Source organism: Caretta caretta, chromosome 26 (genome assembly GCF_965140235.1).
Source record: "Caretta caretta isolate rCarCar2 chromosome 26, rCarCar1.hap1, whole genome shotgun sequence".
In the NCBI taxonomy this organism is placed as follows: domain Eukaryota; kingdom Metazoa; phylum Chordata; order Testudines; family Cheloniidae; genus Caretta; species Caretta caretta.
In genome coordinates, this window is record NC_134231.1 from 6,914,652 (window position 1) to 6,939,920 (window position 25,269).

At 45.9% G+C, this 25,269-nt stretch overlaps 1 protein-coding gene across 3 annotated transcripts in view; it reads right to left on the minus strand.

The window, feature by feature from the left end:
* Window positions 1-25,269, minus strand: part of LOXL2 (lysyl oxidase like 2) — a 92,531-nt gene that overhangs the window by 44,570 nt on the left and 22,692 nt on the right. For all 3 annotated transcript variants that reach the window (XM_048829314.2, XM_048829312.2, XM_048829313.2), the window contains one exon: window positions 1,161-1,372. In XM_048829314.2, the coding sequence (XP_048685271.1) occupies window positions 1,161-1,372 (212 nt within the window). The remainder of the gene's footprint in view (window positions 1-1,160; window positions 1,373-25,269) is intronic.

Sequence of the window (25,269 nt, forward strand, 5' to 3'; positions counted from 1 at the left end):
CTTCAGGTAGTTGAAGGCTGATATCAAATCCCCCCTCGCTCTTCTCTCTGCAGACTAAATAACCCCCATTCTCTTCCCTCATTTTATGCCCTCCGTGGATATTGCAAGAAAGCGCACTATGAAGTAGCAGTAAAGCCCTGTTTACAGTAGGGACACTTGACCAACGTGCCACCATTGCTAACCTCATTTCCGATCCACGGGCAGCAGCCATGTTGGGAGGCCTAGCATAGACAGGCTACCGACATTTCAAGCAGTGTGTCATCTAACCCTGTTCACAGCAGGGCTAATTAACGTGCTGAATACAGGGACGGCAGCCAGCAGCCTGGCTACTGAAGGGCTCCCAAAGCTGCTAACTCCAGTTGAGCTGAGCAGCGGGAGAATTATTGGAAAGTTTCTCTTAGCAACTGACTCACAATCCTTAAATTCAGTGAGTTGGCAGCCCAGACACCCAGGAACTATGGAGGGTGAGCCCAGGTGAGAGGCAAATGCCAGAGAAGCTTGGTAAACCCTGGGTAAACATTTTATCCGAGGTATGAAACCCTGAATTCTATGCAGTCGTGTGAATGAGGAATCTTGCGTTATGAAACAAAACAAGGACCCAGCTTACTGCAGTTCCAATCAGTTAAAACTGCCCTCACTGCATGCACTGGCCGTGATCCTACAACTGGATCTATGCAGAAGGACCTCTATGCCTGCTCAGGCTCTCTTTGAGGTTGATGGGCCTCCATGAAGATCTAAGTGCAGGACTCAGACCGCAGTCATATACATATGTTACACACACACACACACACACACACAGAGCCCATGCCAGAAGAAACAAAGAAAGAAAGAAACAAAGAAAGAATAGAACTATCTAGTAGTTGGAAATAGAAAGACTTAGTGAACCAAGCCCATCTTTTTATCTGACTTTGAACAGATACTACACTTTATCTCTTCCAAAAGGTTGGGCTCAAACTGGCCTCACGCACCCCTGGTTACAAAAGGAAGTGCCCTACATTTAAGATATTTACACAGAAGTAAAATCTGATCCACAGGAATGAAGCAACCAGCCGAGGTTTGCCCACTTCTAGGTCTCTGCTGTAATTTGAAATTTGCATTTTTGAACAAGGCCCGAGTGTTCGGGAAACACGACCAAGGCTTATAAAAAGATCCCCTCTTACTTGTAGACCTTGACATTGTATTTCCTCTCGCCCGGAAATCCAAACATGCCGCAGACGACTCGGGAATTCTTCGCGGTCCAGTGTTTGTCACAGATCTGCTTCCAGTTCCCTCCATCTTTCACCTCCACGTAACCCTCTGTAACAGGTACACGCCTGCGGTAGGTAGCAAGAATGGCTCGGATCCTTATGTCCTCCACCTGGATGTTCATGTTCTAAGGGTAAAAAGGGTATTTTAGGGATGCATTGTAGCAAGGCAACAGGTTTGAATGGTTAACTCAGGGAACTGGAAGTCAGGGCACCTGGGTTCTCCACCTGACTTGTTTTCCAGCTGAATAAACTGACCCAGGGAAGACAAAGTGGCTTTTGCAAAGTCAGCACAAGGAGTCCAGAAGGTCCTGTTCCCAACTCTCCCACTGACCTTCTGGGCAACCCTGGGAAAGTCATTTAATCTTTCAGTGTCTGTTTCTCCAGCTTACAAAAGCGATGATACTTTACCTACCTATGTACAGGACCTTAATGTGCCCGGACAAAAATCATCATATATATATATATATATATATATATGAATGCAAAAAGTATTATGGCCGGATGGACCTTTACAAATAGGACATTTCTGGAGTTTCTAAAAAGATCCTTCGCATGAGATTTTTGTTGTTTAAATAATATTTTTATTTTAGTCTACTTCATTTAACATCACCACCCTTGGCCATAGCAGAGCCATATTTTTATTTTCAGTTTTTCCAGCTTGCTTAAAAATGTCCTCTCCACTGAGCACCAGGGGAAACTTTACAAACGTCTGCACAATTGAAGATCCAACTGCAATGGTTCCCCCGCCCACTCTGTGCTTGCCAGCAACAGCTGCGTCGTTCCATACTGTGTTGCAGCATTTCGCATGCTGTAATGGGGAAAAAAGGTAGCTAATGTCTTTGCATTTTAGGTGTGACTTGCTTTGTGCCTTAACTCACATGCGTGGGCCTGAGCTAGGCGGATTTACACAGAAGCATAAAAAGTGAGCTGGGCCTGAAATTCATATAATCACAGCAATGTATTTGTGCATCACTTTCCTCACTATGGACCCCAGGTACCACAAGTACCCAAGGTCCCTGACGGGCTAGTACTCAGGTTGCTAGCCCATGCCCCTATGTCTACACTACTACTGTTACCCATGTTAACTAGATTAACATTAGCACATGTTACAATCACACCTTCAATTGCAGTGTAGACATACCCACAGTGACTTGCCCAGGGTCACACCAGGAGGTCCTGAGGCAGACAGGGAATTGAACCCAGATGTTTCAAGTCCCAAGCTAGCATGCAAGCCCCTGGGCTTTCCTTCCTCCCTCCTTTCATCCACCAAGAGCAGAAATCTTAAAAGTGGGTCTCTCCCATTGTTATTTGCGTGTACTCGCTGTTTGCTCAAACTGGATTTCTCCTTTAGATGAAATGCACTTGGGACAGGAGATGAGTCACAACGGCCACATGGAGTTAACATTTTGAGCCTGCGTGAGGGCAGGAATACTGTACAGCAGAACTCAGAAAATCCACTGTGGCAAGCAATTAAAAAGCTAATGGAAGTTTATATAAAACTTCAAGAAGTCCTTTTTCTTGTCAACAGTATAAAAAGTACATGGTTCCCAATGGTTACATCACAGCTGTGGAATTCTTCCTCTCCCCTCCCCAACTTTAAACACTTAAACGTGAACAAAGCCCAGCACTTTAAAGGAACACGTGCTGTTTTGATCCACTGCGATCAATTAAAAATACAAGTTGCTAGAGGCAGGAAAGGTCACGTTTGGATTGCCTAGAAATGGAAGCTGCACATCTGCCCTGGATAGGAAGAATCCAGGGAGCCCGCATTTGGTTATGTGGTTGCCATGTGTAACTTGCTAAACTACAGGCCACGGGCCGGATCCTCACCTGCTGCAAACAGATGTTACTTCACCAAAGTCAATTGGCTGAGGCTCTGGCCTAGTGTGTTGAGAGGAGGGGACTCAGCCCAAATCCCTGCATTTGCTGGTGGGCTCTGCTACTGATTCACTCAGTAACCTCGGGCAACTCACTTAGACTGTATTTTTTCAAGCATCCATTCATTTTGATCCACTGGCTTGACAATGCCTAGGCATTGATCTTACAGAGGTGTTGACCTCTTGTTGCTCCCATTAACTTTAACTGCAGTTGTGGGCGCTTAACATTCAACCGTACTGTGTCTCAAAGGGGGCACTCAAAACCAGGGGTCACTTTTAAAAAATTTGGCCTACACCTCTCGTTATTTATGTAGTGTATTACAGTAGCACCAAAGAGCCCAGGTCATGTACCAGGACCCCATTATGCTAGGTGCTATACAACCACAGAACAAAACACAGTCCCTGCTCCAAATTGCTTATCTTCTCTCTGCCTCAGTGTACCCCCCTTTAAAATAGGGCTAACACTATTTAAATAGCCAGAGTACCTGAAATAGGTCCCTTTGAAAATCCCAGCTCATAGGGCACTAGGGCCTTTTTCCTGTGCACCTCAATGCAAGGATCCTTATTGCAAAGTAGAAGGTGATAGCAAGACTATATATTTGTGTGGCTCTTTCAGCACAAATCTGGAAAACTCATTTGCACCATGAGGCCCCCTCCTCCCTGTTAGGATCTGGTAGAGTCTCCTGAAACACTGCACAGCTTCATATCGTCCTGGCAGGGAGTATTAGAACTTTGCTGTGTCTCCAAAGGCTGGATTTGAAATCTAGACTCTCTTTTCGCAGTCCATCTTATAAAAGCCTCCCGACTCTTAACCTTGAAGATGGATACATTGCCAAGGAGCAGGTTTACCTGTAGATACAGGTGATAGAAAGGCATTTCCAGAGAGGAAACCTCATTTCTTACCCACTGAGATTTCACGAGGAGCGGCCGAGATCCTTTGGCCGAGTGTTTCTTGCAGCAAACGTCCGGCCACAGCTTTGCCAAGGGAGCACTCAGCCCTTAAAGTCAGTCAGTATAGGGTGTATTTATGGAGCACTTCCTGAAATGGTCTCCTGATGTCAAGCCAGTGTTCAGAATCATTTACGTTAGCTACATAATGAAGACAAGAGCCCATTTCAAAATGGGTTGGGGAGGATTTGCCCATATCAGATTTTGACCATTTACCATTATATTAGTGGGGAGGGGAGGCAGTCGGGACAAAGAAAGGTTGAACACAGAGGAAGCGCCATTGCTTGTGTTATTGAGGCAGCATCACGGCCCAGTGGATAGGCCAGACGGGATGATCTAGTCCCATCTGACCCAGTGAGTGACCTTGGACATATCTACAAAAAAAACCCATCTGTAAAATAAGGGATACAATGTCCTCATGCCCCTTTGTAACAGGCTTTGATATCTAGGGACAAAAAGTTTTATATAAAATCTAGTACAGGTTATTATTTAAGGGGGAGATTTTCAAAAGGCACAAGGGGTAGGGAGGCATCCCATTCCAATTGGTGCGAGGTGTCTAAATCCCTCAGATCTTGTTTGGAAAAAATCAGAGCCTAAAACTGTACTGGGAAAAGCACTTGAGATCATAAGAGCAGTGGGGGCAATCTGCACTGGCAGCAGGGAAAGTGGACTAGGTAGCCTAATGGAACTTCTCCATCTATAAACAGGGTTCAAAAAAGAACTAGGTAATTCATGGAGAGTAGGTCCATCAATGGCTAGGAGCCAGGATGGCCAGGGATGGTGTCCCTAGCCACTGTTTGCCAGAAGCTGGGAATGGGTGACAGGGGATGGATCACTTGCTGATTCCCTGTTCTGTTCATTCCCTCTGGGGCCCTGGCACTGGCCACTGTAGGAAGACAGGACACTGGGCTAGATGGACCTTCGGTCTGACCCAGTCTGGCCGCTCTTATGTTTTTATGACTGTAGAGCACATCTACCCCATACGGCTCTATTAGCAAGTTATCCACAAATAGCCACGTCAGCAGTGTTGAGCTGGAGCCGGTTCGCTAGAACCGGTTGTTAAATGTAGAAGCCCTTTTAGAATCAATTGTTCCGCGAGGGAGAACCGGTTCTAAAAGGGCTTCTACATTTAACCGGCCAAAAAGCGGCACCTTTGGCACCGACTCCATGGGTGCTCCAGCCCTGGAGCACCCAGGGGGAAAATTTGGTGGGTGCAGAGCACCCACCGGCAGCTCCCCGCCCCAGTTCACCTCCGCTCTGCTTCTCCGCCCCACCCCAGGCTTCCCACGAATCAGCTGTTCGCGCAGGAAGCTGGGGCAGGCTGAGAAGCAGGCTGCAGCTTCCTGCTCAGGCCCAGGGAGGCAGAGGTGATCTGGGGTGGGGGGGTGGGGGGCCGCACAAGGAGGGCTGCCCGTGCCGCAGCAGGTAACAAAGGGGGGGGGGGAGATGCAGGGGAAATGCTCCCCGCCCCAACTCACCTCCGCCACCCTCGGCCTGAGCGGGAAGCCGCCGCCTGCTTCTCAGCCCTCCCAAATTTTCCCCGTGGGTGCTCCAGCTATGCTCTAGCTATGCTCCCCCTCCCCTAGGAGCCAGAGGGACCTGCTGGATGCTTCCTGGGAGCTGCCCCAGGTAAGCACCTCCGGGACTCCCCACCTTGCCCTCCGGCAGGTGCCTCTGGCTCTTAGGGGTGGGGTGGGCACCCACTACGGTGGCCCATGAGACCCTCCTATCCGGTTCTGGGGGCGGTCAGGGGCCAGGGGAGGGGGGTGGATGGGGCAGGTGTTCTGTGGGGCCGTCAAGGAACGCGGGGGGGTTGGATGGGGCAGGAGTCTCGGGGAGGCAGGGGTTGGCAATGATCCCTCATGGGGTGAGGAGGGAACCTGTTAAGATTTTGGCAGCTCATCACTGCACATCAGCATCACTCACTGTGTATTCAATTCATTATACTTGACTATTCCCCCCCCTCCCGCCCCCTGAAAAAAAAACTTCTGAATCAAAACTTCAGGATTAAAAATCCACCCACATATTCCAATTTAGAGCCGCTTCCATTTTACTTGAATTTTCAAAACTCAGCAATGTTCTGCAGCTCAGAAGCCTGCACTCAACTGGATGGAGGAGACAAGCCCTTACAACAAAGGACGGTCTCCCAGATGTGCCATCTTCTAGAATGCCCTTCGTCCTGGGAGGAAGGCCCACAACAGCAATCGTGAGTCTCATCTGAACGATACCTGGTGTATCAAATCCCAGATGTTGAATATACGCCAGTCCTTATCCTGGCCAACAACAAAAAAGCTGGGATCCTTTTGTTCCCATATTGCACCCACTTAGACCCTGCCTCTCCATTATAACTATTCATTATTTTTATGGTGCAGCCTACAGGCCCCAGCTGAGAAGGAGGCTTCCACATCTGCGACAGGGATATCAATACCGACCTCCTTCGTGAAGCATTTTCAAGAGCTCCTGATGAAAAGTGCTGGGTAAGATCTAGGGATTAATATTATTGTGCTAGGTCGTGAAAACAAACCTAGTAGCAGAAAACCCTGAAGAGTTTAACATCTAAACAGAGAAGTCAGACAAAAGGTGGGAGCAAGGGAATGTTATTAACTCTGTCTTGTAGAGGGGGAACTGAGGCAGAGACCAAGTGGCTTGCCCAAGAGACACCGTGGCAGAGCCAAGGAACTGAACCCAGACCTCGAGGTCTAGGCCAATGGCTTCACAAGACAATCCTTTCTCTAGCCAGCAACTATGAGCCAGTTACTCCCTTAGAGCTAAACCATTCGCTCTGTGAACTGTGTTTTTTCAAGGGACAAATATGTGCGTTAGAAAAAAACAACAACAAAAAAAGGGCTGAGAGCATCCTAACACGGAAAGGCTACAAACACCCTGTGCCTCACTGGGGCATACCAGGGATTTCCAACAGTAGAGCAACAGGCAAAGACGGAAGCCAGCAATTTCCCATTGGAGACTCTCCCAAGTTACCCAAACAAAACCCCAAGAGAAGGAATTACAATCTTAGGAAGGTTATTTAAAAAAATAAAATCTACTGGCCCAAGTTCTGCTTTTGTAGTTAGTCCTGCAGCTGTTCCCGGGACAGTGCTGATGTCCTAGGGAGTGGGAAAGTGGTCTAGGGAGTGAGAGGCACACATCCCAGCTGTACCAGTGACTGATTGTAAGGAGGTTGTGGTCTACTGGCCAGATCCAGGAACTAGGAGTCAGGACCCTGGGGGTTCTCTATTCCCAGATGTGCCACGGTCTCACTTGGGCACATCACTATTCCTCTATCTTCCCATTTCACAGATGGGGAAACTGGGGTGCTGAGAGTTTAAGTGACTTGTCCAAGACCATGAAAGAAATCCATGTCAGAGACAGGATAATAACTCAGGAGTTCCTGGCTCCAGTCATACGTCCCTCTCTCAGAAGAGGCTCATGCACCAAAATACATAAACGAGCCAGCCAGCCATACTGACTTGTACTCAGCTTAAATAGAGCCACTCTTCATTTGTTCTGATTTGTATTTTGTCCTAGCCAAGGAGAAAAAAAAAAACCAAATTAGCAGGAAATAAATCCTCCTTTTTATACTTTAATCTCCAAATGGCTATAACTGGCCAGTGCGAAACATCATTTCATGATCTGCCTGAAGACCAAGTATAAGCCACATCTATTTCCCCCCGTTTGTTCTCTCTATATCTATTTGTAACCATACAACCCTTCAATTGCTTTAACCATGGATCTAACCCTGAAGTAATTACTCAAGCAGAACTTCCATAGACAGAATCAAGAACGGCAGAATCATTGGAAAACTAAAGGGGGGACAAGGTGGGGAATAATCAAAACAACTAAATACAGCTTTCTCAGGGAACTCTTTAAAAGGACTGGTAAGATGCCCCGCCTCCATGCCTGCAACTCTGTATGGATTTCAATGGTTTCTCCCCACTGCAGGGTTCTGTTGGTTGCACTTGAATTGGTGCGTAGTCAGTGACAATGCGAGTAGACAGACATGCGCTTTATCCTTCCAACACCAACGTCTAGAACAGCCAGGCTATTGCGGAAAACAGATCCCTCATAAATTCAGAAGGAACCACAACATTTAATAGCCAGAGCAGATTTCTTGTTTAAACGACTATTGTCGTATTTAACATACACATGTAGAAAGAGATCAATCGACACAGAGTGCATTTATGGGAACAATACGGTATTTATTTTTCTATTATAGTAGCACATAGCAACCCCCTGGGGCTCTGTTGTGCTGGGTGCTCACTGGGATTGCCAAAGGAGCCCAAGGAAATGAAGCACCTGAATCCCACTGAAAATCAATCATGCACCCTTATTATTATGTGTATGACATTAGCACCGAGAGGCGAGATGGAGCCTCACTGTGCTAGGGGCTCCACACGCAGTGCAAGAGACAGTCAGTGTCCTAAAGAGCTCACTATCTAAACAGACCAGGTAAAAAGTATGGGAGAAAAGAAGCATGATCATCATCCACACTTTACCAATGGGAAACTGAGGCACAAAGAGATTACGTGACTTGCCCCAGGTCACACAGGGTGTCTGTGGTAGACCAGGGACTTGAACCCAGTCCAGTGCACCAGCAATAAAGCCACCCTCTTACAAGACCAGACTTCCCAGTCTGCAGATTCCAAAGCATTTTATTAACCAGATATTACCCTGTTTACAGATGGGGAAACTGAGGCCTTATTCTCAGACAGGCTGGAGACCCACGTGCTTCATCTGGAGCTGTGGGGCTCAGCACAGCATAAGGAGTAAAACCCAGAACCCTTGGCTCACCCAGTCCCACATGTAATGATTAGGTAACACTTCCCTTACTGTAAAAGGGTTCTCACAAATAGCCATCTTCCTGATGCAGGGGTGGAGGACAGATAAAAACAAGAGAATTGAGGAACATATTGAATTACCAGGCCTCTTGCATAACAAGCCCTCCCCTTTGGAGCTTTTATTCAGCCAGTTTTGCATGACTTCCACCCATTCACACCAACAGCTGTTGAGAATGAGATGCTGTCCCGTCTATCCCAAACCTCAGCTCCCCTTTGGCTTGGAATTCAAGTACTAGCCTAATCCCGACCTGGATCCAAAACCTCAGCCTCTCTCTGCTTCTTAAACATCCCACCCGTATATTTTATATGTAGCCAGCTCTAGCAGTTGTATTAATATCTGTAGCGTTACTTTCTCTCTGAAACGATCCTGTTTCTTGCATTGTTAACCCCACTCACCAAGATGAATGAGTCTGTTCCTTCCTTGTCTGGCACCTTTCCACAAACTGCGCTTCTTGTTTTATCCAAATGTAGTTTTGGCAGACAGAGAGAGAGAGAGAGCGCCAACACACAAGCAACAAGTAATCCTCAGGCCAGGGCAACAGATTTTCTCTTCCCTGATTTAAGCTGTTTTACCCAAGAAAGGTATGAAGACCCCACTGAAGCAAGGCAGGAGGAGGAAGTAGATTAAGTACAAGAGAAAGCCCTACAGATCTTTGGCTATGGTTTTTAAGCAATGGCTCTGCCAAAAACAACTCACTTTCAACTAAAGCTGAATGGGTTTGAGTGAAGTAAAACACCACTCCAAACTAGACTGATGTAAACAGGAGGAAAGCTAGGCACTGGATTGGGACTCAGGAGAGCTAGGTTCAGTTCCCAACTCTGCCACAGACACCTGTGAGATCTTAGGAAAATCACTTTGTGTGTCTGTGCCTGAGTTCCCCTTCTGCACAATGGGGCTATGGAAATCTGGAGCACAGGTTGCAGGAGTGGAGACTCTGGAGGAAGCACCGGAAAGTCAGTCTGCATGCACATGGCTAGAATGCTAGCTGCAACATCTTTGTAAATAGTTCTCTTAATAAAGAGCCAGTTGAGTTTTACAAGCAGGGAGTCCTCTCATGTCATTACCCAGTATGTAGTCCCTGAAACGGGTTAATGATACCTCTTTTCTTCCACCTTCTCACTGTCTTGTCTATTGAATTGTAAACTCTTCACAGTAGGGCTGTCTCTTGTGTGTGTTTGCATAATGCCTAGCACCATGAGGACCTAATCTTGGCTGAGACCTCGAGGAGCTACTCGAATGCAAATACATAAATCAAACTACAATTCCAAGAACTGTAACAGTTTGAACCATCTATTTGTTCCCTCCTGCTTCCTCCCACTTTTCTCAAGTCTGTATTGAGTTTCCTCACCCCTCCTCTACAGCCTTGGATACAACTGTCTACCATGTAACCAGCAGCCAAGGGTGGTTACCAAACCACAAATCTCAGCCTCAGAGTGTGCAAAAGACAGTAAAAATAAAAGTTTTGTTGTGAGTTTTCAAGAAAGAGTCCCAGCTTCAAATAAGTTCACGTGAATCTCACCTGGTTTGGTTCCCCCGTCTGAATCAGATGCTTTCTCACAGCTTTAGATCCAATTGCAAAAGGCTCACACAACCTTCAAATTTTTTCCTGTCACCATTTGCCATCTGTTTTGCATTAGGCAAAACAAACATATCCTTCTATATCCACTAATCGCCTCTCCCCCAACTTGCTCCTTGTGACAGTTCTGTCATTTAAACACCCATGTGGATGCAGATTAATGCACGGATCGGAATGGATCTGCTTTCTTAGTCCTGGGAATCTGGTCCCCATCCCTCAGGATCCACTATTCATACTTCATTAAAAAAAGCAAAGCAAAACAAAACAAAATCAGGGAGGTGGCAGAAAATCTGCTTGTTTATTCCCTTTAGTATTGCTATAGCCACAAAGGGGCTAGATCATGGCTTTAGACAGGGATTTTCCAAGAGTGAAGTGCCTAATTCCCAAAGAATTAGGCACCACAATCCCTTAGGCTTTTTGGAAACTCCCACAGCGTGGTGCTGCTCCGGGGCTCCAAGGCACACAGCAGCAGTATTGGCCTAATGGTGCAGCGTTTGCTCCCCAGCACGTCGGCTCACCCCTGCTAGCTGGTGCACGTGCTGGAGCTGTCAAGGCAAGGGTCTGCAATCTGGCAAGGTTACAGGAGCACAAGGACAGAGATCAGACTAAACCATGCACAGGGACATAAAATGGGAGGATAGAGAAGGCTCCTCTTGCCCTCTTGGATCCCCAGCACAGAACAGCCCTTGGTTTTTACAGAGGAAGCAGAAGAAATGACAGTTTATATCCTTTTTGCAATTAAAATCCTTAGGCCCAGGGCCCACAGCATCACTCTGTAAATAGCTGCTAATGCATTTTGCCCTCCTAGCTAGCAGGCTCACAACGTTCTGTTTAGAAGAGCAATGACTGTCTTCCTTCATTATCTACTCCAGCTCAACTAGTTTTTTCCATCCCAGCTGAACCGTCCCAGTTTGACATTCCTCAGGCTTTCCGTCAATGTTTAAAAAAAAAAAAAAAAAAAAAGACTGATCCCAGAGGAGAAGGGATCTTAGGGGACTTCAGCAAACCACAACAGATGGGCTTTTCAGAAGGGAAGCTCAATTGCCACATTAAACATACACCCACGCAACTACATCATGAGGGAGCCAGCTAAGGAACCGATGGGACGATCTAGTCTGAGCAGCTTGTGCTCATTGACAGATAAGCAAGCTGAATGCTTTTCAACACATAACTATGAGTCAGTGGTTCTGAACTGGTGACTTATCCTAAAACGAAGGGTCAAGCTAAGCCCAGAGAGGGATTTCTGCCTTGACCATTCATCATGTTGTGGGATTTTGCCTCTGTACATTCTAATATTATGTTACCATCATTAGAGCTGAATGAGAACTGCAGAAACAATGCTTGGAAGTGCTAGTTTGGATGTAGCTTGGAGCTATTTGGTTCAACCATGTTCATGATCCTATTTATTCACAAATATACATGCATATATTCACATGAAAGTTTGGGAAACAGCTATTCTTTTGTATGGATACTTGCATTAACACATTCCCAGGGTCTCTACTCTAACAGGAATTTTGATTATTCTGTACTCACAGTTCTCCTGTTTTAGAAAGCTTTAGTCATCCAATCAGGTAGCAGGAATAATTCCATGTGATCTTGGTGACCAATCATACTAGTAGTATGATTCCATATATCATTACATACCTTAAACAGGAGGCATTTATTAAAGAAAGCATACTACAGACAAACAGACTTCCACACAGTTTGACTTCCAGCTTTGTCTCCTTCGTTTACCAGGGACCACACCATGTCTAGAACACTATACAGCACACAAAGAGATCAGGCTGGACGATATATTGCAAGTAAACGCACCACTATGAGTAGCAAATCAAAGCGAACAGTCCTCAAATACACCATTGGCTGAAATTAGTTCACAAAACTGTTTAAACAGATATGACTAGCAGGGGGAAAAACCCTTCATCCTTCTTTTGGACCCAGACATCAGGCAGTAGGTTTGATCCATTTACGGTGCCAGCTCCTTCCAACGCAGTTTTAAAAATGGAGGAAGCTACATGAGGAAATCAAAGGGAATGAAAGCTCTGCTCATTATCAAAGCACTGGCCAAGCCATGTGTTTCCTTCATCCTCATGACCACTTCAGGAGTAGCCAAGCCAATAATAAGCTGAGCTCAGCACTGGAATACATTTCTGGGCCTGATGAGGCCTTTTACACCTGTCAAAATGCAAAAGTTCCTGGTGAGATCACCACCCGAGAGATGTAAGTGTGAATCCTGCTCGTGAAACCAGCACACATGGAAAGATGCAGCCTCATAAGATGGTAGGAATTTAAATTCATCTCCATTCTAGATGTGCACTAATTATATTTTGGATCATGAGGAGAAGTAGGTACACAATCCGCCTTCTTGCGATACCTAGCTTGTATCTAATGTTGTACATCAGTAGATCTCACAATACTTTACAAAAGGAGGTAGCTATTATTATCCTCACTTTACAGATGGGGAAACTGAGGCACAAGGCAGCAAAGTGACTCACCCAAGATCATCCAGCAGCCCAGTGGTCATGCCATGAACAGAACCCACTTTGAGACCCAGCCCAGTGCTCTATCCACTGGGCTATGCTGTCTCCTTATAAAACCTTAGAAAGGAAATTAAAGGTTGAATTTTCCAGTCCTCCAGCCTTGTTGGCAAGAGCCACAATTCACCTACTGCTGATCCACCGTCTTCCTCCTCATCCATCTTCTCTATTTACGCTTCTTTTCCAAATGCCTGGCCTATCCCACTGTCCCCACAGCTACGTAAACATCTTTTTATTTTAGTTACCGTCAAGTTCTAAAAAACCACTTCCCAAGATGTATTTGCTTCCAAAGCACAAAGTCACGAGGGTTGCGACTCAACAGACTGGCCATCTATTTATACTTTTTATCAAAAAACGTCTCCATACAGCCCTACGCGCACCCCAGAGAGTCCTCCTCTCCTTTATTAAGGCAACGGTAACGAAGAGTTTATCGGCTCCCTCATCACAACGAAGGCATTACCCAACTAACTCCATATACTTAAAGTGACTTTTAAAACCAAACTATTTCTCCACCCATTCCCCATGCACTAATGTATAAGAGATCTGTCTTGGTTTGAACATATGGAACCACCCATACATACTTCTGCCAAGTAGCATGGACTTAAGAATATCCCAGTGTCCCAGATGTGAAGTAAGCACGGTAATAGGGGTAGGACATGGAAGCTCCCTTAAGATCAGGAGAGCCTTGAGGGAGCAATGCCCGAAAACCACTACTTAGATTATAAGCTCTTCGAGGCAGGGACCCCAGCACCTAACATGATGAGGTCTTTGTGAACGTTGGGAGCTTTTAGGAACTAATGCAATACAAATTGCAGAGGCTTTTGCTGCACAGTGAAGGGCTTCACAAGCAGCCTCACCCTTTGCACTGTAAGTTGCCAGCATGGAGGTGACAAAGGGAAAATGCTAGGGGAGAGGATCAGCTGGCAGACATGAGACAGAGAATAGCAGCACGCAGTATCATGGAGATTCTTCATTGTGACAAGCGGTCGCTTCAGTCCAAGAGAAGAAGGATACTTGTCTCCCTCGCAGAAGTGCTCTGAGGATAAGTTCATTAATGGTGGTAAGTTGCTTCAGGGGAGGCAATATAAAATAGAAGGAGGTTGACTGTACCCCATGAGAAAACCTAACAAGGCCATTGCTGCTGGATGGACTTGCAAACTCAGGCTGACCTGCAGCAGATTATACCTCGGTCCCTTTCCGAACCAGAGAACATCGCCTTCTCAGGTCTATCAGCTGCCCAACTCAGAACTTCTGTCAGGAGACCGCACGGGACCACCAAACCTGCCATCAGAGCCACCGCCCTCCCAGGTCATCAAAGTGACAGCCACAACCCAAACAGAAGGAACCACTTGAGCAAGCAGAAAGCAGCACTGCAAATTTATAGCATTAAACCAACCCATTGGTTTAACATGGCTGCACTTTAATTGATGTTTGTCTGGGCTTTGGCTGCAAGAACAAATGCCCAGATTTCCCCCTCCCCCCGACACAGGTTTATGTTGCGGGCGGGTTTGCATTTAGAGAAAAGTAAACATTTAAACTGACACAGAGAAAGAGTAAAACAGAGTTGCCATAACAAACAAGAAAATAAAACTGTTCACGTCAAGAATACTTGAGAGTGGGTAAGTCAGAAAGCAAGATGTATATGTGAAATCTTGTATCCTGGATTTAATCTGCTCTGTGGATAAATGGGGCTTTTCAGTTTCCAGGACTGAAAAGTCAGCAACTTTCACCAGTACTGCTGTCGTTCTGACAAGTAGGAATCAAGTTAGTTGATTGTATGGCTCTTTGGAGCAAGGACTAACTTTTTGTTCTGTGTTTGTACAGTGCTTAGCACAATGGGGTTCTGGCCTATGACTGGGATTCTAAGGTGCAGCCATAATATGAATGAATGAATGAATAAATAAATACTAATGATTTGAGCTGGCCTGGCAGACTGAGATCCTCCATTTTGCTCAGAACAAGGACACACAGGAGTAAAAGCAATACCAAATTTCCTTCACGCATCTCTCTTCACCCACATGTTACTTATCATTTATTTGCACTGGTGCCCAGAGTGTGCTAGGTGCTCCCCAGAAACACAGAAGAGTTGCCTGCCCTGAGGAGCTCACAGCCACCTCTCACCATGAAAGGACAACCCTCCAGGGGCGAGAGAAGAGGATGTTCCCTGTAACCCTTTCCACCTTTGGTCTCTTTGCTGAGGCTGAGTGGAAAACATGGTGATGCTTTTCGTGAGGTAGACTCAGAGCCACCAACCTCATGCCACATGGGTCATTGAAGACCATTAGACGGTGACTTGCTCTGGATTCTAACCAATGGCCAAGAGGTACTTTAAAAAGCTCAGTATCCCCTTGGCTAGCCATTCCTAAAGTTCAGTGTAACTTTTAAGAGGACTATATTTTATTTGTATGCAGTGGTGTTGTAGCAGTGTCATTCCCTGGATATTAGAGAGCCCACATGCGGGAGGTCATATCTTTTATTGGACCAGCTTCTGCTGGTGAGAGAGACAAGCTTTTTACGTTATTTGTCCACTTCTAGCCATAATCTAGATAGGGAAGAGTGATAAACATTTCCTTTCTACGTATAAAATAGCTACTTTGGTCTCAACTTACCCTAAACTGGTACTGCTAGGGCACTTCTCTATGCCACGATTAAGTCATTCTTTCGAGGGGTGTTCATTAATGGCCTGATCTAGAGCCCATTTAATCAATAGAAAACTCTTCATTCATTGTATAGGCTTTGGAGCCGGCCCTAATAGATGGGATAGACCAGCCTACCTGTCCAATTCAGTTCTGGCACCCGCTTCTATTCATCATCAACAAGATGACTCCATTCATTGGCTCAGAGGATTAATGAACCACCCTCTGAAGTGACCTTTTAGAAGACAAGGCAGCTTATGAGTGGCCAGCCAAATTGGACCACAATATTAATTCTTGTTTATGGTTCCTGAGATACTGCAGAGATGGGTGCATGAGAAAGCTTTGGACAGAAGTGCACACCATCTCTATGGAACATCACTCTTCAGTGCTGGAAATTAGAACAGGCCCTTGGCCATATTTTCTAGCCTAGAATCCCACCAACTAGATAAAGCCTGCCATGCCCACAGGAAAACCTCGTTCATTTATACAAAAGGAACTAGACGGTAAGGAAGATTTAAAAGTTGCAGAACATCGTAACAGGATAGGTTCCCCCCAAATCTTGCACATCCCATCCTGAGTCCCAAATCGTTATGTCTGAAGCAGCTTATATACTACAAACACCACCAAGTCAACAGAGCCCGGAATAACATGGTTAAAAGCTGTAACATAGGCAGGACTTAACTGTGTTCCTCCCCATGGCAGGAACCATGCCTACAGACAGTTCCACCCACAGTCTAGCTAGTGCTGGAATTTAGACCCAGATTTATTTGCAGATATCTAAAAGCTGCAGCCATTAAGTATACTTAGTAGTGAATCCTATATTAAGTGAAGGGGCAGAATTAAATATTTTTTAAAGGATGTTTTTGAGATACTTAAAAAAAAAAACAACACCTACCATGTGTCTACTTTTAAAAATTATAGTAGGATCCTGTTACTGTAGACCATAAAATTGCTAAGTATGTTTAAACTATATTTAGACAACACAAGGTGGCGAGACAAGCTATTTGAAAAGCAGGCCGTGAAAAGTTACGGCAGAAAGCCTATATCCTTCACTCATGCTTTTGTGGAGAACATCAACAAACATCAGAACGAATTCGATGCCAGCTGCCAACGTCTGGTGAAGCCTTTGAGAATCGAGTCCCAAATGTTTTTCATTTACATTAAGGCTCATTTTACCCCACTCTGGCATGGAAAGGGGTCTTAAAGCAGGTACAGAGTACATTTCCACCTTTGAAGGCACCTTTACACTGCCGGAATGGTGTCAAGGGGCCTCAGTGTAATTGAAAAATCAATCCCATGATGCAGAGATTGTTTGGTTTAGATCATTCTTGTTCTACCCTGGGTCAGTATCATTTTTCATTGTAAATTAGCAGAGGAATGGGCAAGGCAGCGTGTCTAGGGGCGGGGAGTCAGGACTGTTGGGTTCTATTCCAAATGCTTCCCCTCCATTACTGTGGTTTTTGAGCGATTCACTGAAAAATCCGGTCCTTAGCCTTTCTTGCTTCTTTACACCATCTGCAAAATGGGCATCTAGGACAAAGGGGCATTGAAAAGTTGAATTAAATGGTTATAAAGTGCTTGGAGATCCTTGGGTGAAAGGAGCTAAAATTGCTATGCCTTACATTTTCCAGAGTAGCTATTATTGCTATTCAGAGTATGTATTTATAACACTTATTGTTCCTTTCTTATATGCTCCCAAGGAAATCCAATGATCAATTCACAAGTGTATTCATAGACATACACTGACCCCCCAAGAACAACCTGATTTACTTTTTCCCCCGGCACTCACCCTGGTTACGGCTAGCAGGGCCTTAGAAGCATCCGATCAATCTTATTGTCTGTCTAGAAGCCATGCCACTACAAATAGCCTCGGTTATACGCTCCACAATCATGGTTAGTTCCAAGCTATAAATCTGGCCACTAATGTGGATCAGAGAGAACACAGCTTCAAGCTTTATCTGGAGTTTAAAAAATGGAATCCAGATTAAGTTCTAAAACGTGGATACAACGTAATGAGATAAACCCACCTCCCTGAAGACAATGGAGTTACACCAGGGATGAATTTGGCCATGTGTATTCTATAATGTGTATGTACGTATAGCCATATCCATGTAAGTACACATGTAAAGACTGCAGTAAATAGATTCGCAAATTCAATTTGCCTGTCTTTTCACTCACTAAGCTCAGCATTGACAAGCACTCCACACTACTTCTTCTGTGCTCCCTTTCCATTCACATGCAGAAACCCTATTAGAATTTGGTTAGCCACACACCTGCCATGTTTCCACTCCAAGACTGTTGCTTTTTAACCCCTTAGTGGCATGCTGCTTACTATTACACACAGGTAAGAGTGATGAAGTGGAGAGAGGGGACTACTCTCAGCAGTGAAAGATTTACCTGCCTTTCCCTTTTAAGGTTCACAGAGGCAAAGAGGTATTAGCAAACAAGCCCAAGCCACAGGTCCCTGCTCTCGTAACATCAATGAGACGCTGTCTGGGTATTTAGACTACGCACTTTTTTTTTTTTCCAGGAGAGAAAATTTCCCTCTGTAATATTCACTCACTGTAATTTAAACTTCCCAGTAGAGCTGAGCAAACACTCCCTTCCTAACGTTGGAAAGCCGAGTATTTGCACAGCCAAGGAGAAGAGGCAGCAGGCTAATTCTCACAAGCCAGCAGCACATTCATGGGGCTGCTCTGGTATGTGCATTTTTAGGATCACCCCCAAGAAATGATCCTTTGAACAAATCTCAAGGGTGAATCATGCCATGACCACAGAAAATATCTGGCAGGAATGAAGAGGTTTTTTGGAATGGTTGAAAATTTGCCCTAAGATAAATCTGTTCTTTCTAGCCTGGTGTCTCGCCATTCGTTGCAGATCTTCCATCACTAACTCTTGGTTGTGACATTTCAGCCTGTCTCTCTCTTAACCCGTTTGTTGCCTGACAATGAGTCTTCCCAAAGGACCAGATCACAAACCCTATTGAAAGTAACGGGACAGCTGAGGCAACTGCTGTACCAGTGGGTGTCAAGAGTTCACCACTTGGCTTACAGTGAGGGGCCTGGATTCACCAAGCCATGAATGCAATACTGGGGACACAACGTCAGCAGCAGTGGGTCTGTGACAGGGTGTGTATACGCTTTGTTGAGATGATTAGAGTTCTTACCCATAGATAGTAACAAATTTCTCCCAATCCCCAGTAGAAATGTCCAGCTTCAAAAGGAGCTCCGCTCAGGGCTGGTCTACACTGAAAACTCTCTTCATAATAGCTATGTCTGTCAGGGTTGTGAAATCCACACCCCTGGAGAGATGTAGCTACGCTGGTCTAAACTCCCGGTGTAGACAGCGCTAGGTCGACAGAAGAATTGTTCCATCAAACTAGGTATCGCCTCTAAAGGAAGTGGATTATCTCAAGTGACGAGAACCCCTCCTGTCACCGTAGTGAGTGTCTACACTGAAGCGCTACAGTGACACAGCTGTGCCGCTATTATGTTTTAAGTGTAGACATAGACACCTGCTGTCCGACACGTATGGGACACGTAGGCTTTGAGAGCACTATGAGGAATGCTAAAGCATCAAATAACATGGAGGTACAGCAGGTCAGAGCAAATGCTGTCCCGTTTTCAGCCAAAAACCTTGGTCATCTCTGGGCTGTGCTCACCCCCGTGACCAGCTTTCCCCTGCTACTGGTTCTTGTTGGGAACCCGTAGGGAGGATGAGGAGGGTTGGATAGGCGTGATGGCCAGGGAGGATCAGGGAAGGCGCCAAAGTGGTATGGCATGGGCTGCGGTGGGGAACTGGGTGGCAGCGACGAGCGAGAGCTCCCAGGGGAACAGGAAGACGAGCTGAGAGTGAGAGAGGTGGTTTATAGAGAATGGAAAAAAAAGTTTCCTCCCCCATTCCTCAGTGCCGCTCCCAGAGAACTAATCTCAGTGCTGTAAGGGTTAGAGAGAGAAATTTCTCGTGATGGAAGGAGTGGGATCTAGTGGTTCAGACAGGGGTCAGTGAGTCAGTACGTCTGAGTTCCATTCCCACTTCTAACAGGGACTCCTAGGTGGCATTAGGAAAGATTTCACCTTCCTGTGTCTTGGTTTCCCCATTTGTAAGAGAGGGATAATGGGCTCCCTGGGGGGTTGTGAGGATGAATTAAGCCGTATTAATAAAGCACTTTGAGATCATCAGATGAAGCGGGCAAAGGGCTATAATAATACCTCCTTGCCACGCAGCATGAACCAGTGGTAACAGTTTAAACAGCTGTGCCTCAAGGTTCTGTCTGTAACCGTCAGCTTTTCCATCATACAAGAATCCCCACATTGCTGAAGGAAGGGGACTTAAGGACACTGATGCATGTGACTGAAAAGCTCTGGGGAAGGCTCCCTTTGTTCAGCTGCGAGAAGAATTATTGCTTCAAAGCAGCAATGAGCAGGTATATTCTTTCATGTCAGGATGGGGTCGGAAGGAGCAGGGAAGAAGAGAGACACAATCCTCAGACTATGAAAAGAGCTGTAATGGAAAAAAAGTCTCTCTGATCATCATACACACAGACCAAGCTTTTTACAGTCATCTCTGGAAAATTTCATCCTGCATGCTTTACTTGCAGTGTTTCCAGATTAGGAACCCGAGGGACATTTTCCAATAAAAATAACCTTTGCTAGAGGGATATAATGTTGCTTCTGAAGAGTGTAAAGATTTTGTCTGTTTGATTTTAGGAACCTGGGTCAAATCCTCAGCTGGTGTAAGCCTGCATACCTCCACTGGCTGAGTCCCACTGAAATGGAGCTACATCGATTTACACCAGCTCATGATCTAGCCTTCTGTATTAAATCTTAATAATACTTCATAGTTCTAAAGTGTTTATCCCAGGAGGATCTCAAGGCACTTTCCAAACAAGTAATCTTTCTTACCTATCTCCCAAGGGGGCTGTGGCATATGATCCCCATATTACAGATGGGAAAATCTAACACACAGAGAGGTTAAAAGTCTGTCCCATGGTCACATAAGGAGTCAGTGGCAGGTCTGGTAATAGAACTCAGGAATCGGTAACCCCTGAGGACATGCCTACACTGCAATAAAAACACCTGTGGCTGGCCCACGTCAGCTGACTTGGGCTCGCAAGGCTTGGGCTGCAGGGCTATAAAATTGCAGGGTAGATATCCAGGCTTGCGCTGAGGCCAGGGCTCTGGGACCCTCCCACCTCAAGGAGTCTCACAGCGCAGACTCCGGCCTGAGCCCTGACATCTACACTGCAATTTTATAGCCCTGCAGCCCAAACCTATAAGCCTGAGTCAGATGACAGAGGCTAGCCACAGGTGTTTTAGCGTGGTGTAGACAAAGCCTTAGATTAAAACATTTTGCAGTGGCAGCATCTGATAATTCATAGGATTAGCACTCAGAACCCAGAAGATTAGAACTCAGAATCCTAAGCATTCATTTAGGAAAGGTCACAGTTGTTAAAAAATTAGGCCTTTCTATGTGAGAAAGAGGCACTGGATTTGTTAAAGCTGCAGTTTTAAAGCCCCTTATTTTGGCTTAAACCAAGTTTATTTTGATTAATCTTAAATTGATTAGGAATTGGTTTAAAACTAAACTAAACTAAGGGCATCCACATGGGAGGTTTGCATTGGTTTAAAAAGTGATTGAAGTTAAACTAGTGGAATTTTCTCACTTAGACCAGGCCGTGATGCTCCTACTTAATAAAGAATTTCAGGCTACCAGAATCCTTCCAACTGGAAAAAGCGGATGAGTGGGAGAAGACTGAGTCAGGTGCACTAGAAGTGAAAAAGTGGGAGTGTACAAAACAACCGTTTCCTTTGGTGAATCTGAGCAAGATGTGCAAGATTCTCAGACGTGCAATGGAAAAGCAAAGACTTTCAACATTCATTCGCACAGGCATCTTGACCTCCCTGTTTCGGATTTTATGACCCTCTGATCTCATCACCTTTGGCTTGAAACTATGTCATACCAGCTGCTAACAAGATAAAGTGAAGATTAGCCCCGGGGGGAGAAGGTTAGATATTTAGCAGCTAACTGTTACTGAAAAATATCTGTGGAATGGAATTTTAAAATTCATAGCCGATCACCCTTCGCCTTGGTCTGTGATCCTGCTGTAATAAAGCAGCAGAAGAGAGGACCTTCCAGCATGCCCTGACCTCTCAGAGAGATGTGATAAAATGGGTTTGGTTGTGCACAGTAGGAGCAAGAGTATGTTTTTATCCTATTTAGGAGGCCCCAACGGTTCACGCAAAGTGATGTGCAGGAGATAGGAACATACCAATATTGGACCAAATTCTCAGCAGGTGGAAAACGGCATAACTCCACTGACTTCAACTGAGCTACACCAACTGGTGTGCACCAACAATCAATAGCATCAATCAATGCTAGCAGGGGAAGGAGAGGGATTTCGAGAACTAACCCCTTCTTTCTGTCCTGCCTTTGAAAGGTTTCAGGAGATCGTCGCATGCACCAGCCAAAACTCAGGCTTTTATCTCCCTTTCATGCTATAATTAGAGGCCAAACTTTTCAAGCCCAGGCGCCTACACTTGGGACTCTAAATCCATATTTAGGCACCTAAATAAGAGAGGCCTGATCTTCAGAGGTGCCGAGCTCTGCTTGGAGCTCCGGGTGAAAGCCAGACCACTTTCGCAGGGAGGCTGTGCAGCCGAGCGGATAAGACAATAAACTGGGACTCGGGAGATCTTGCATTCTATTGCAGGCTCTGCAACTGATCTGTTGGGTGACACTTCACCTCCCTATACCTCAGTTTGCCCCAATTTCCCTCCTTTGTGAAGTGCCTTGAGATTTAGAGATAATGATCTGGAGGATGGGGTGGATTGCACCCTCAGCAAGTTCGCGGATGACACTAAACTGGGGGGAGAGGTAGATACGCTGAAGGGTAGGGAGAGGGTCCAAGTGACCTAGACCAATTGGAGGTTTGGGCCAAAAGAAATTTGACGAGGTTCAACAAGGACAAGTGCAGAGTCCTGGACTTAGGAAGGAAGAATCCCATGCACTGCTACAGGCTGGGGACCAAATGGCTCAGCAGCAGTTCTGCAGAAAAGGACCTGGGGATTACAATGGATGAGAAGCTGGATATGAGTCAGCAGTGCGCCCTTGTTGCCAAGAACGCCAACTGCATATCGGGCTGCAGTAGTAGGAGCATTGCCAGCAGATCGAGGGAAGTGATTATTCCCCTCTATTGGGCACTGGTGAGGCCACACCTGGAGTACTGCGTCCAATTTTGGTCCCCCCACTACAGAAGGGATGAGACAAATTGGAGAGAGTCCAGCAGAGGGCAACAAAAATGATTCGGAGGCTGGGGCACATGACTTACAAGGAGAGGCTGAGGGAACTGGGGTTATTTAGTCTGTAGAAGAGAAGACTGAGGGGGGATTTTATATCAACCTTCAACTACCTGAAGGGGGGTTCCAAAGAGGATGGAGCTCGGCTCTTCTCAGTGGTAGCAGATGACAGAACAAGGAGCAATGGTCTTAAGTTGCAGTGGGGGAGGTTTAGGTTGGATATTAGGAAACACTTTCACGAGGAGGGTGGTGAAACACTGGAATGCTTTACCTCGGGAGGTGGTGGAATCTCCTTCCTTTGAAGTTTTTAAGGTCAGGCTTGACAACGGCCTGACTGGGATGATTTAGTTGGGGTTGGTCCTGCTTTGAGTAGAGGGTTGGACTAGATGACCTCCTGAGGTCCCTTCCAACTCTGATATTCTATGATTCCATGATTATTAGGTCATAAATAAATACAGCTAGATACAAGGGTCATCCAAATTATCCCACCGTGTTCAAGCCTCGAATAGAAAGAAAGGGCTGCATGCGTCATAGCAATAGAGCTGGACTAAGAAGCTGATTCTGCAGTCTTTACTAAGGTAGACATGGCAACTTTCCATTGACACAAGAGGAAGAATGATTTTGTGGTAACCGCATTGTCCCAAGATTAAGGAGATGCAGGTTCAATTCTTTCAGTCCACAGATTTCCTGTGTGGTCTTTGGCCCAGGTGATTTACTCTCCCCCCTCTGCCTCAACTGGTAATGGTAATAAAAATGTTTACTGACATCAGAATGGGGTCTTATAAGAAACTAGACAGATTGAGGGTACTCAGCCTGGAAGGATCAGGCCCCTAAAAGATCAGTTCCACTTTCTTCGCAAACACAATATGCTTAAGTCACCAGTGCTCCCCTGCTAGTCCCAGGAGGGCTGCTACTGTCCTTTAGCGTGATTGGTCTGAGAGCCTCAGAGATCAGCCAGGCGGTGGAGAATTTAACTTATTTCACACCTTTTCCTACTCCTGTGGGATCTTGCTAGTGACTCACATCTGCATCATTTAAACTGCTTAAACTTTGCTTGGAATGTATAAAATGAATTAAAGCCTCAAAAGCAACAAAAGTCGGAACAAACCAGCTCTAAGTTAACCCAATGTGTTTAACTCATTAGTCAAACGCTCTGCTTTTCCATTAGCTAAGCACAGAGCTCTAGAGTTTATGATTAATATCGGAAGCATCCCCAAGCGAGATGACCTCTGTCTAGACTGATGCATGTTTTCCTCCAGCCTCTGTGCTGATAATTCCCAGGTGGCTATGGGGAAGCGAGCATCTGCCAAAGCCATCTCTGATATTCCAGGGTTTTGTATATACTCCCCTATAAACAATGGTGCCATTGACCTGGTCACTGAGAGATCCCTGTTAGGATACGAAAGGCCTCATTTCCCTTCTTACTCATTTATGGGAAGCCGCTAAGGGGATGGTGATGGGAAATGGGAGAAAGCCACTGTAGCAATTCCTTGCACAGCTGCGATGCCTTTCACAAGATTGTCTCAAAGCTCTTTACGCATTCCCCAGTTGAAGCTACACAGCAGCCCCGTGAGGTAGGTGAGTCGTGTCAGGTAGGGAAACAGATACACAGATACTAAATGGCTTTACCCAAGGCCACAGCTAGTTAGTGGCTGAGCCAGAACTCTCCGTCCTCTGCTCTAACCACTGAATCAGCGCTCCAGAAAAAACCCCAAAAAACAAAAAACCCCCACCATCGGTATTTTTCTCCTTTTTCACAACACCACCAATGCATTTCCTCTCTATCGTTCTGCTGCAAAGCGGAGGGTGGCTAAGACTTCTGGCCTGGGGTTTTCTTTCCACTCAGGTGTGAATGTCAATGCGTTTGCCACTCATACTAGGAGAATGTGGGCCTATGTCCTCCTCGAGTGGCTGGTCCACACAAGAGGTTTATGAGTCTTCCACATTAGCCATCTTAGGAGGCTAAAGTCCTTAAGCTCAAGCAGTAGAAGCCCCGGCTTTAGCAGTGAAGATCACGGATTCAAACCCCACAGTCTGCTCAAACAGGGGCAACTACATAGTGCCACCCCAATGTGCAGCCTGAACCCATGAGCCTGGCAATAAGAGTCACGGACCGTAAATTCACTCAGACAGTGACTCGGAACATCAGACAGTTTGAAGAGTGCACAGGTGAAAGTCTTCCACCATCCCCTTCATCCTGGAGAGCTTTCCCCCTCCTTCACAGACTCACAACAACCGCTACATTTGCAGCTCCGGGACCAGCGTCTCCGGTGACTGATTCCGTAATGCAAACGGCACCCTCTTCCTGCTAACGGCT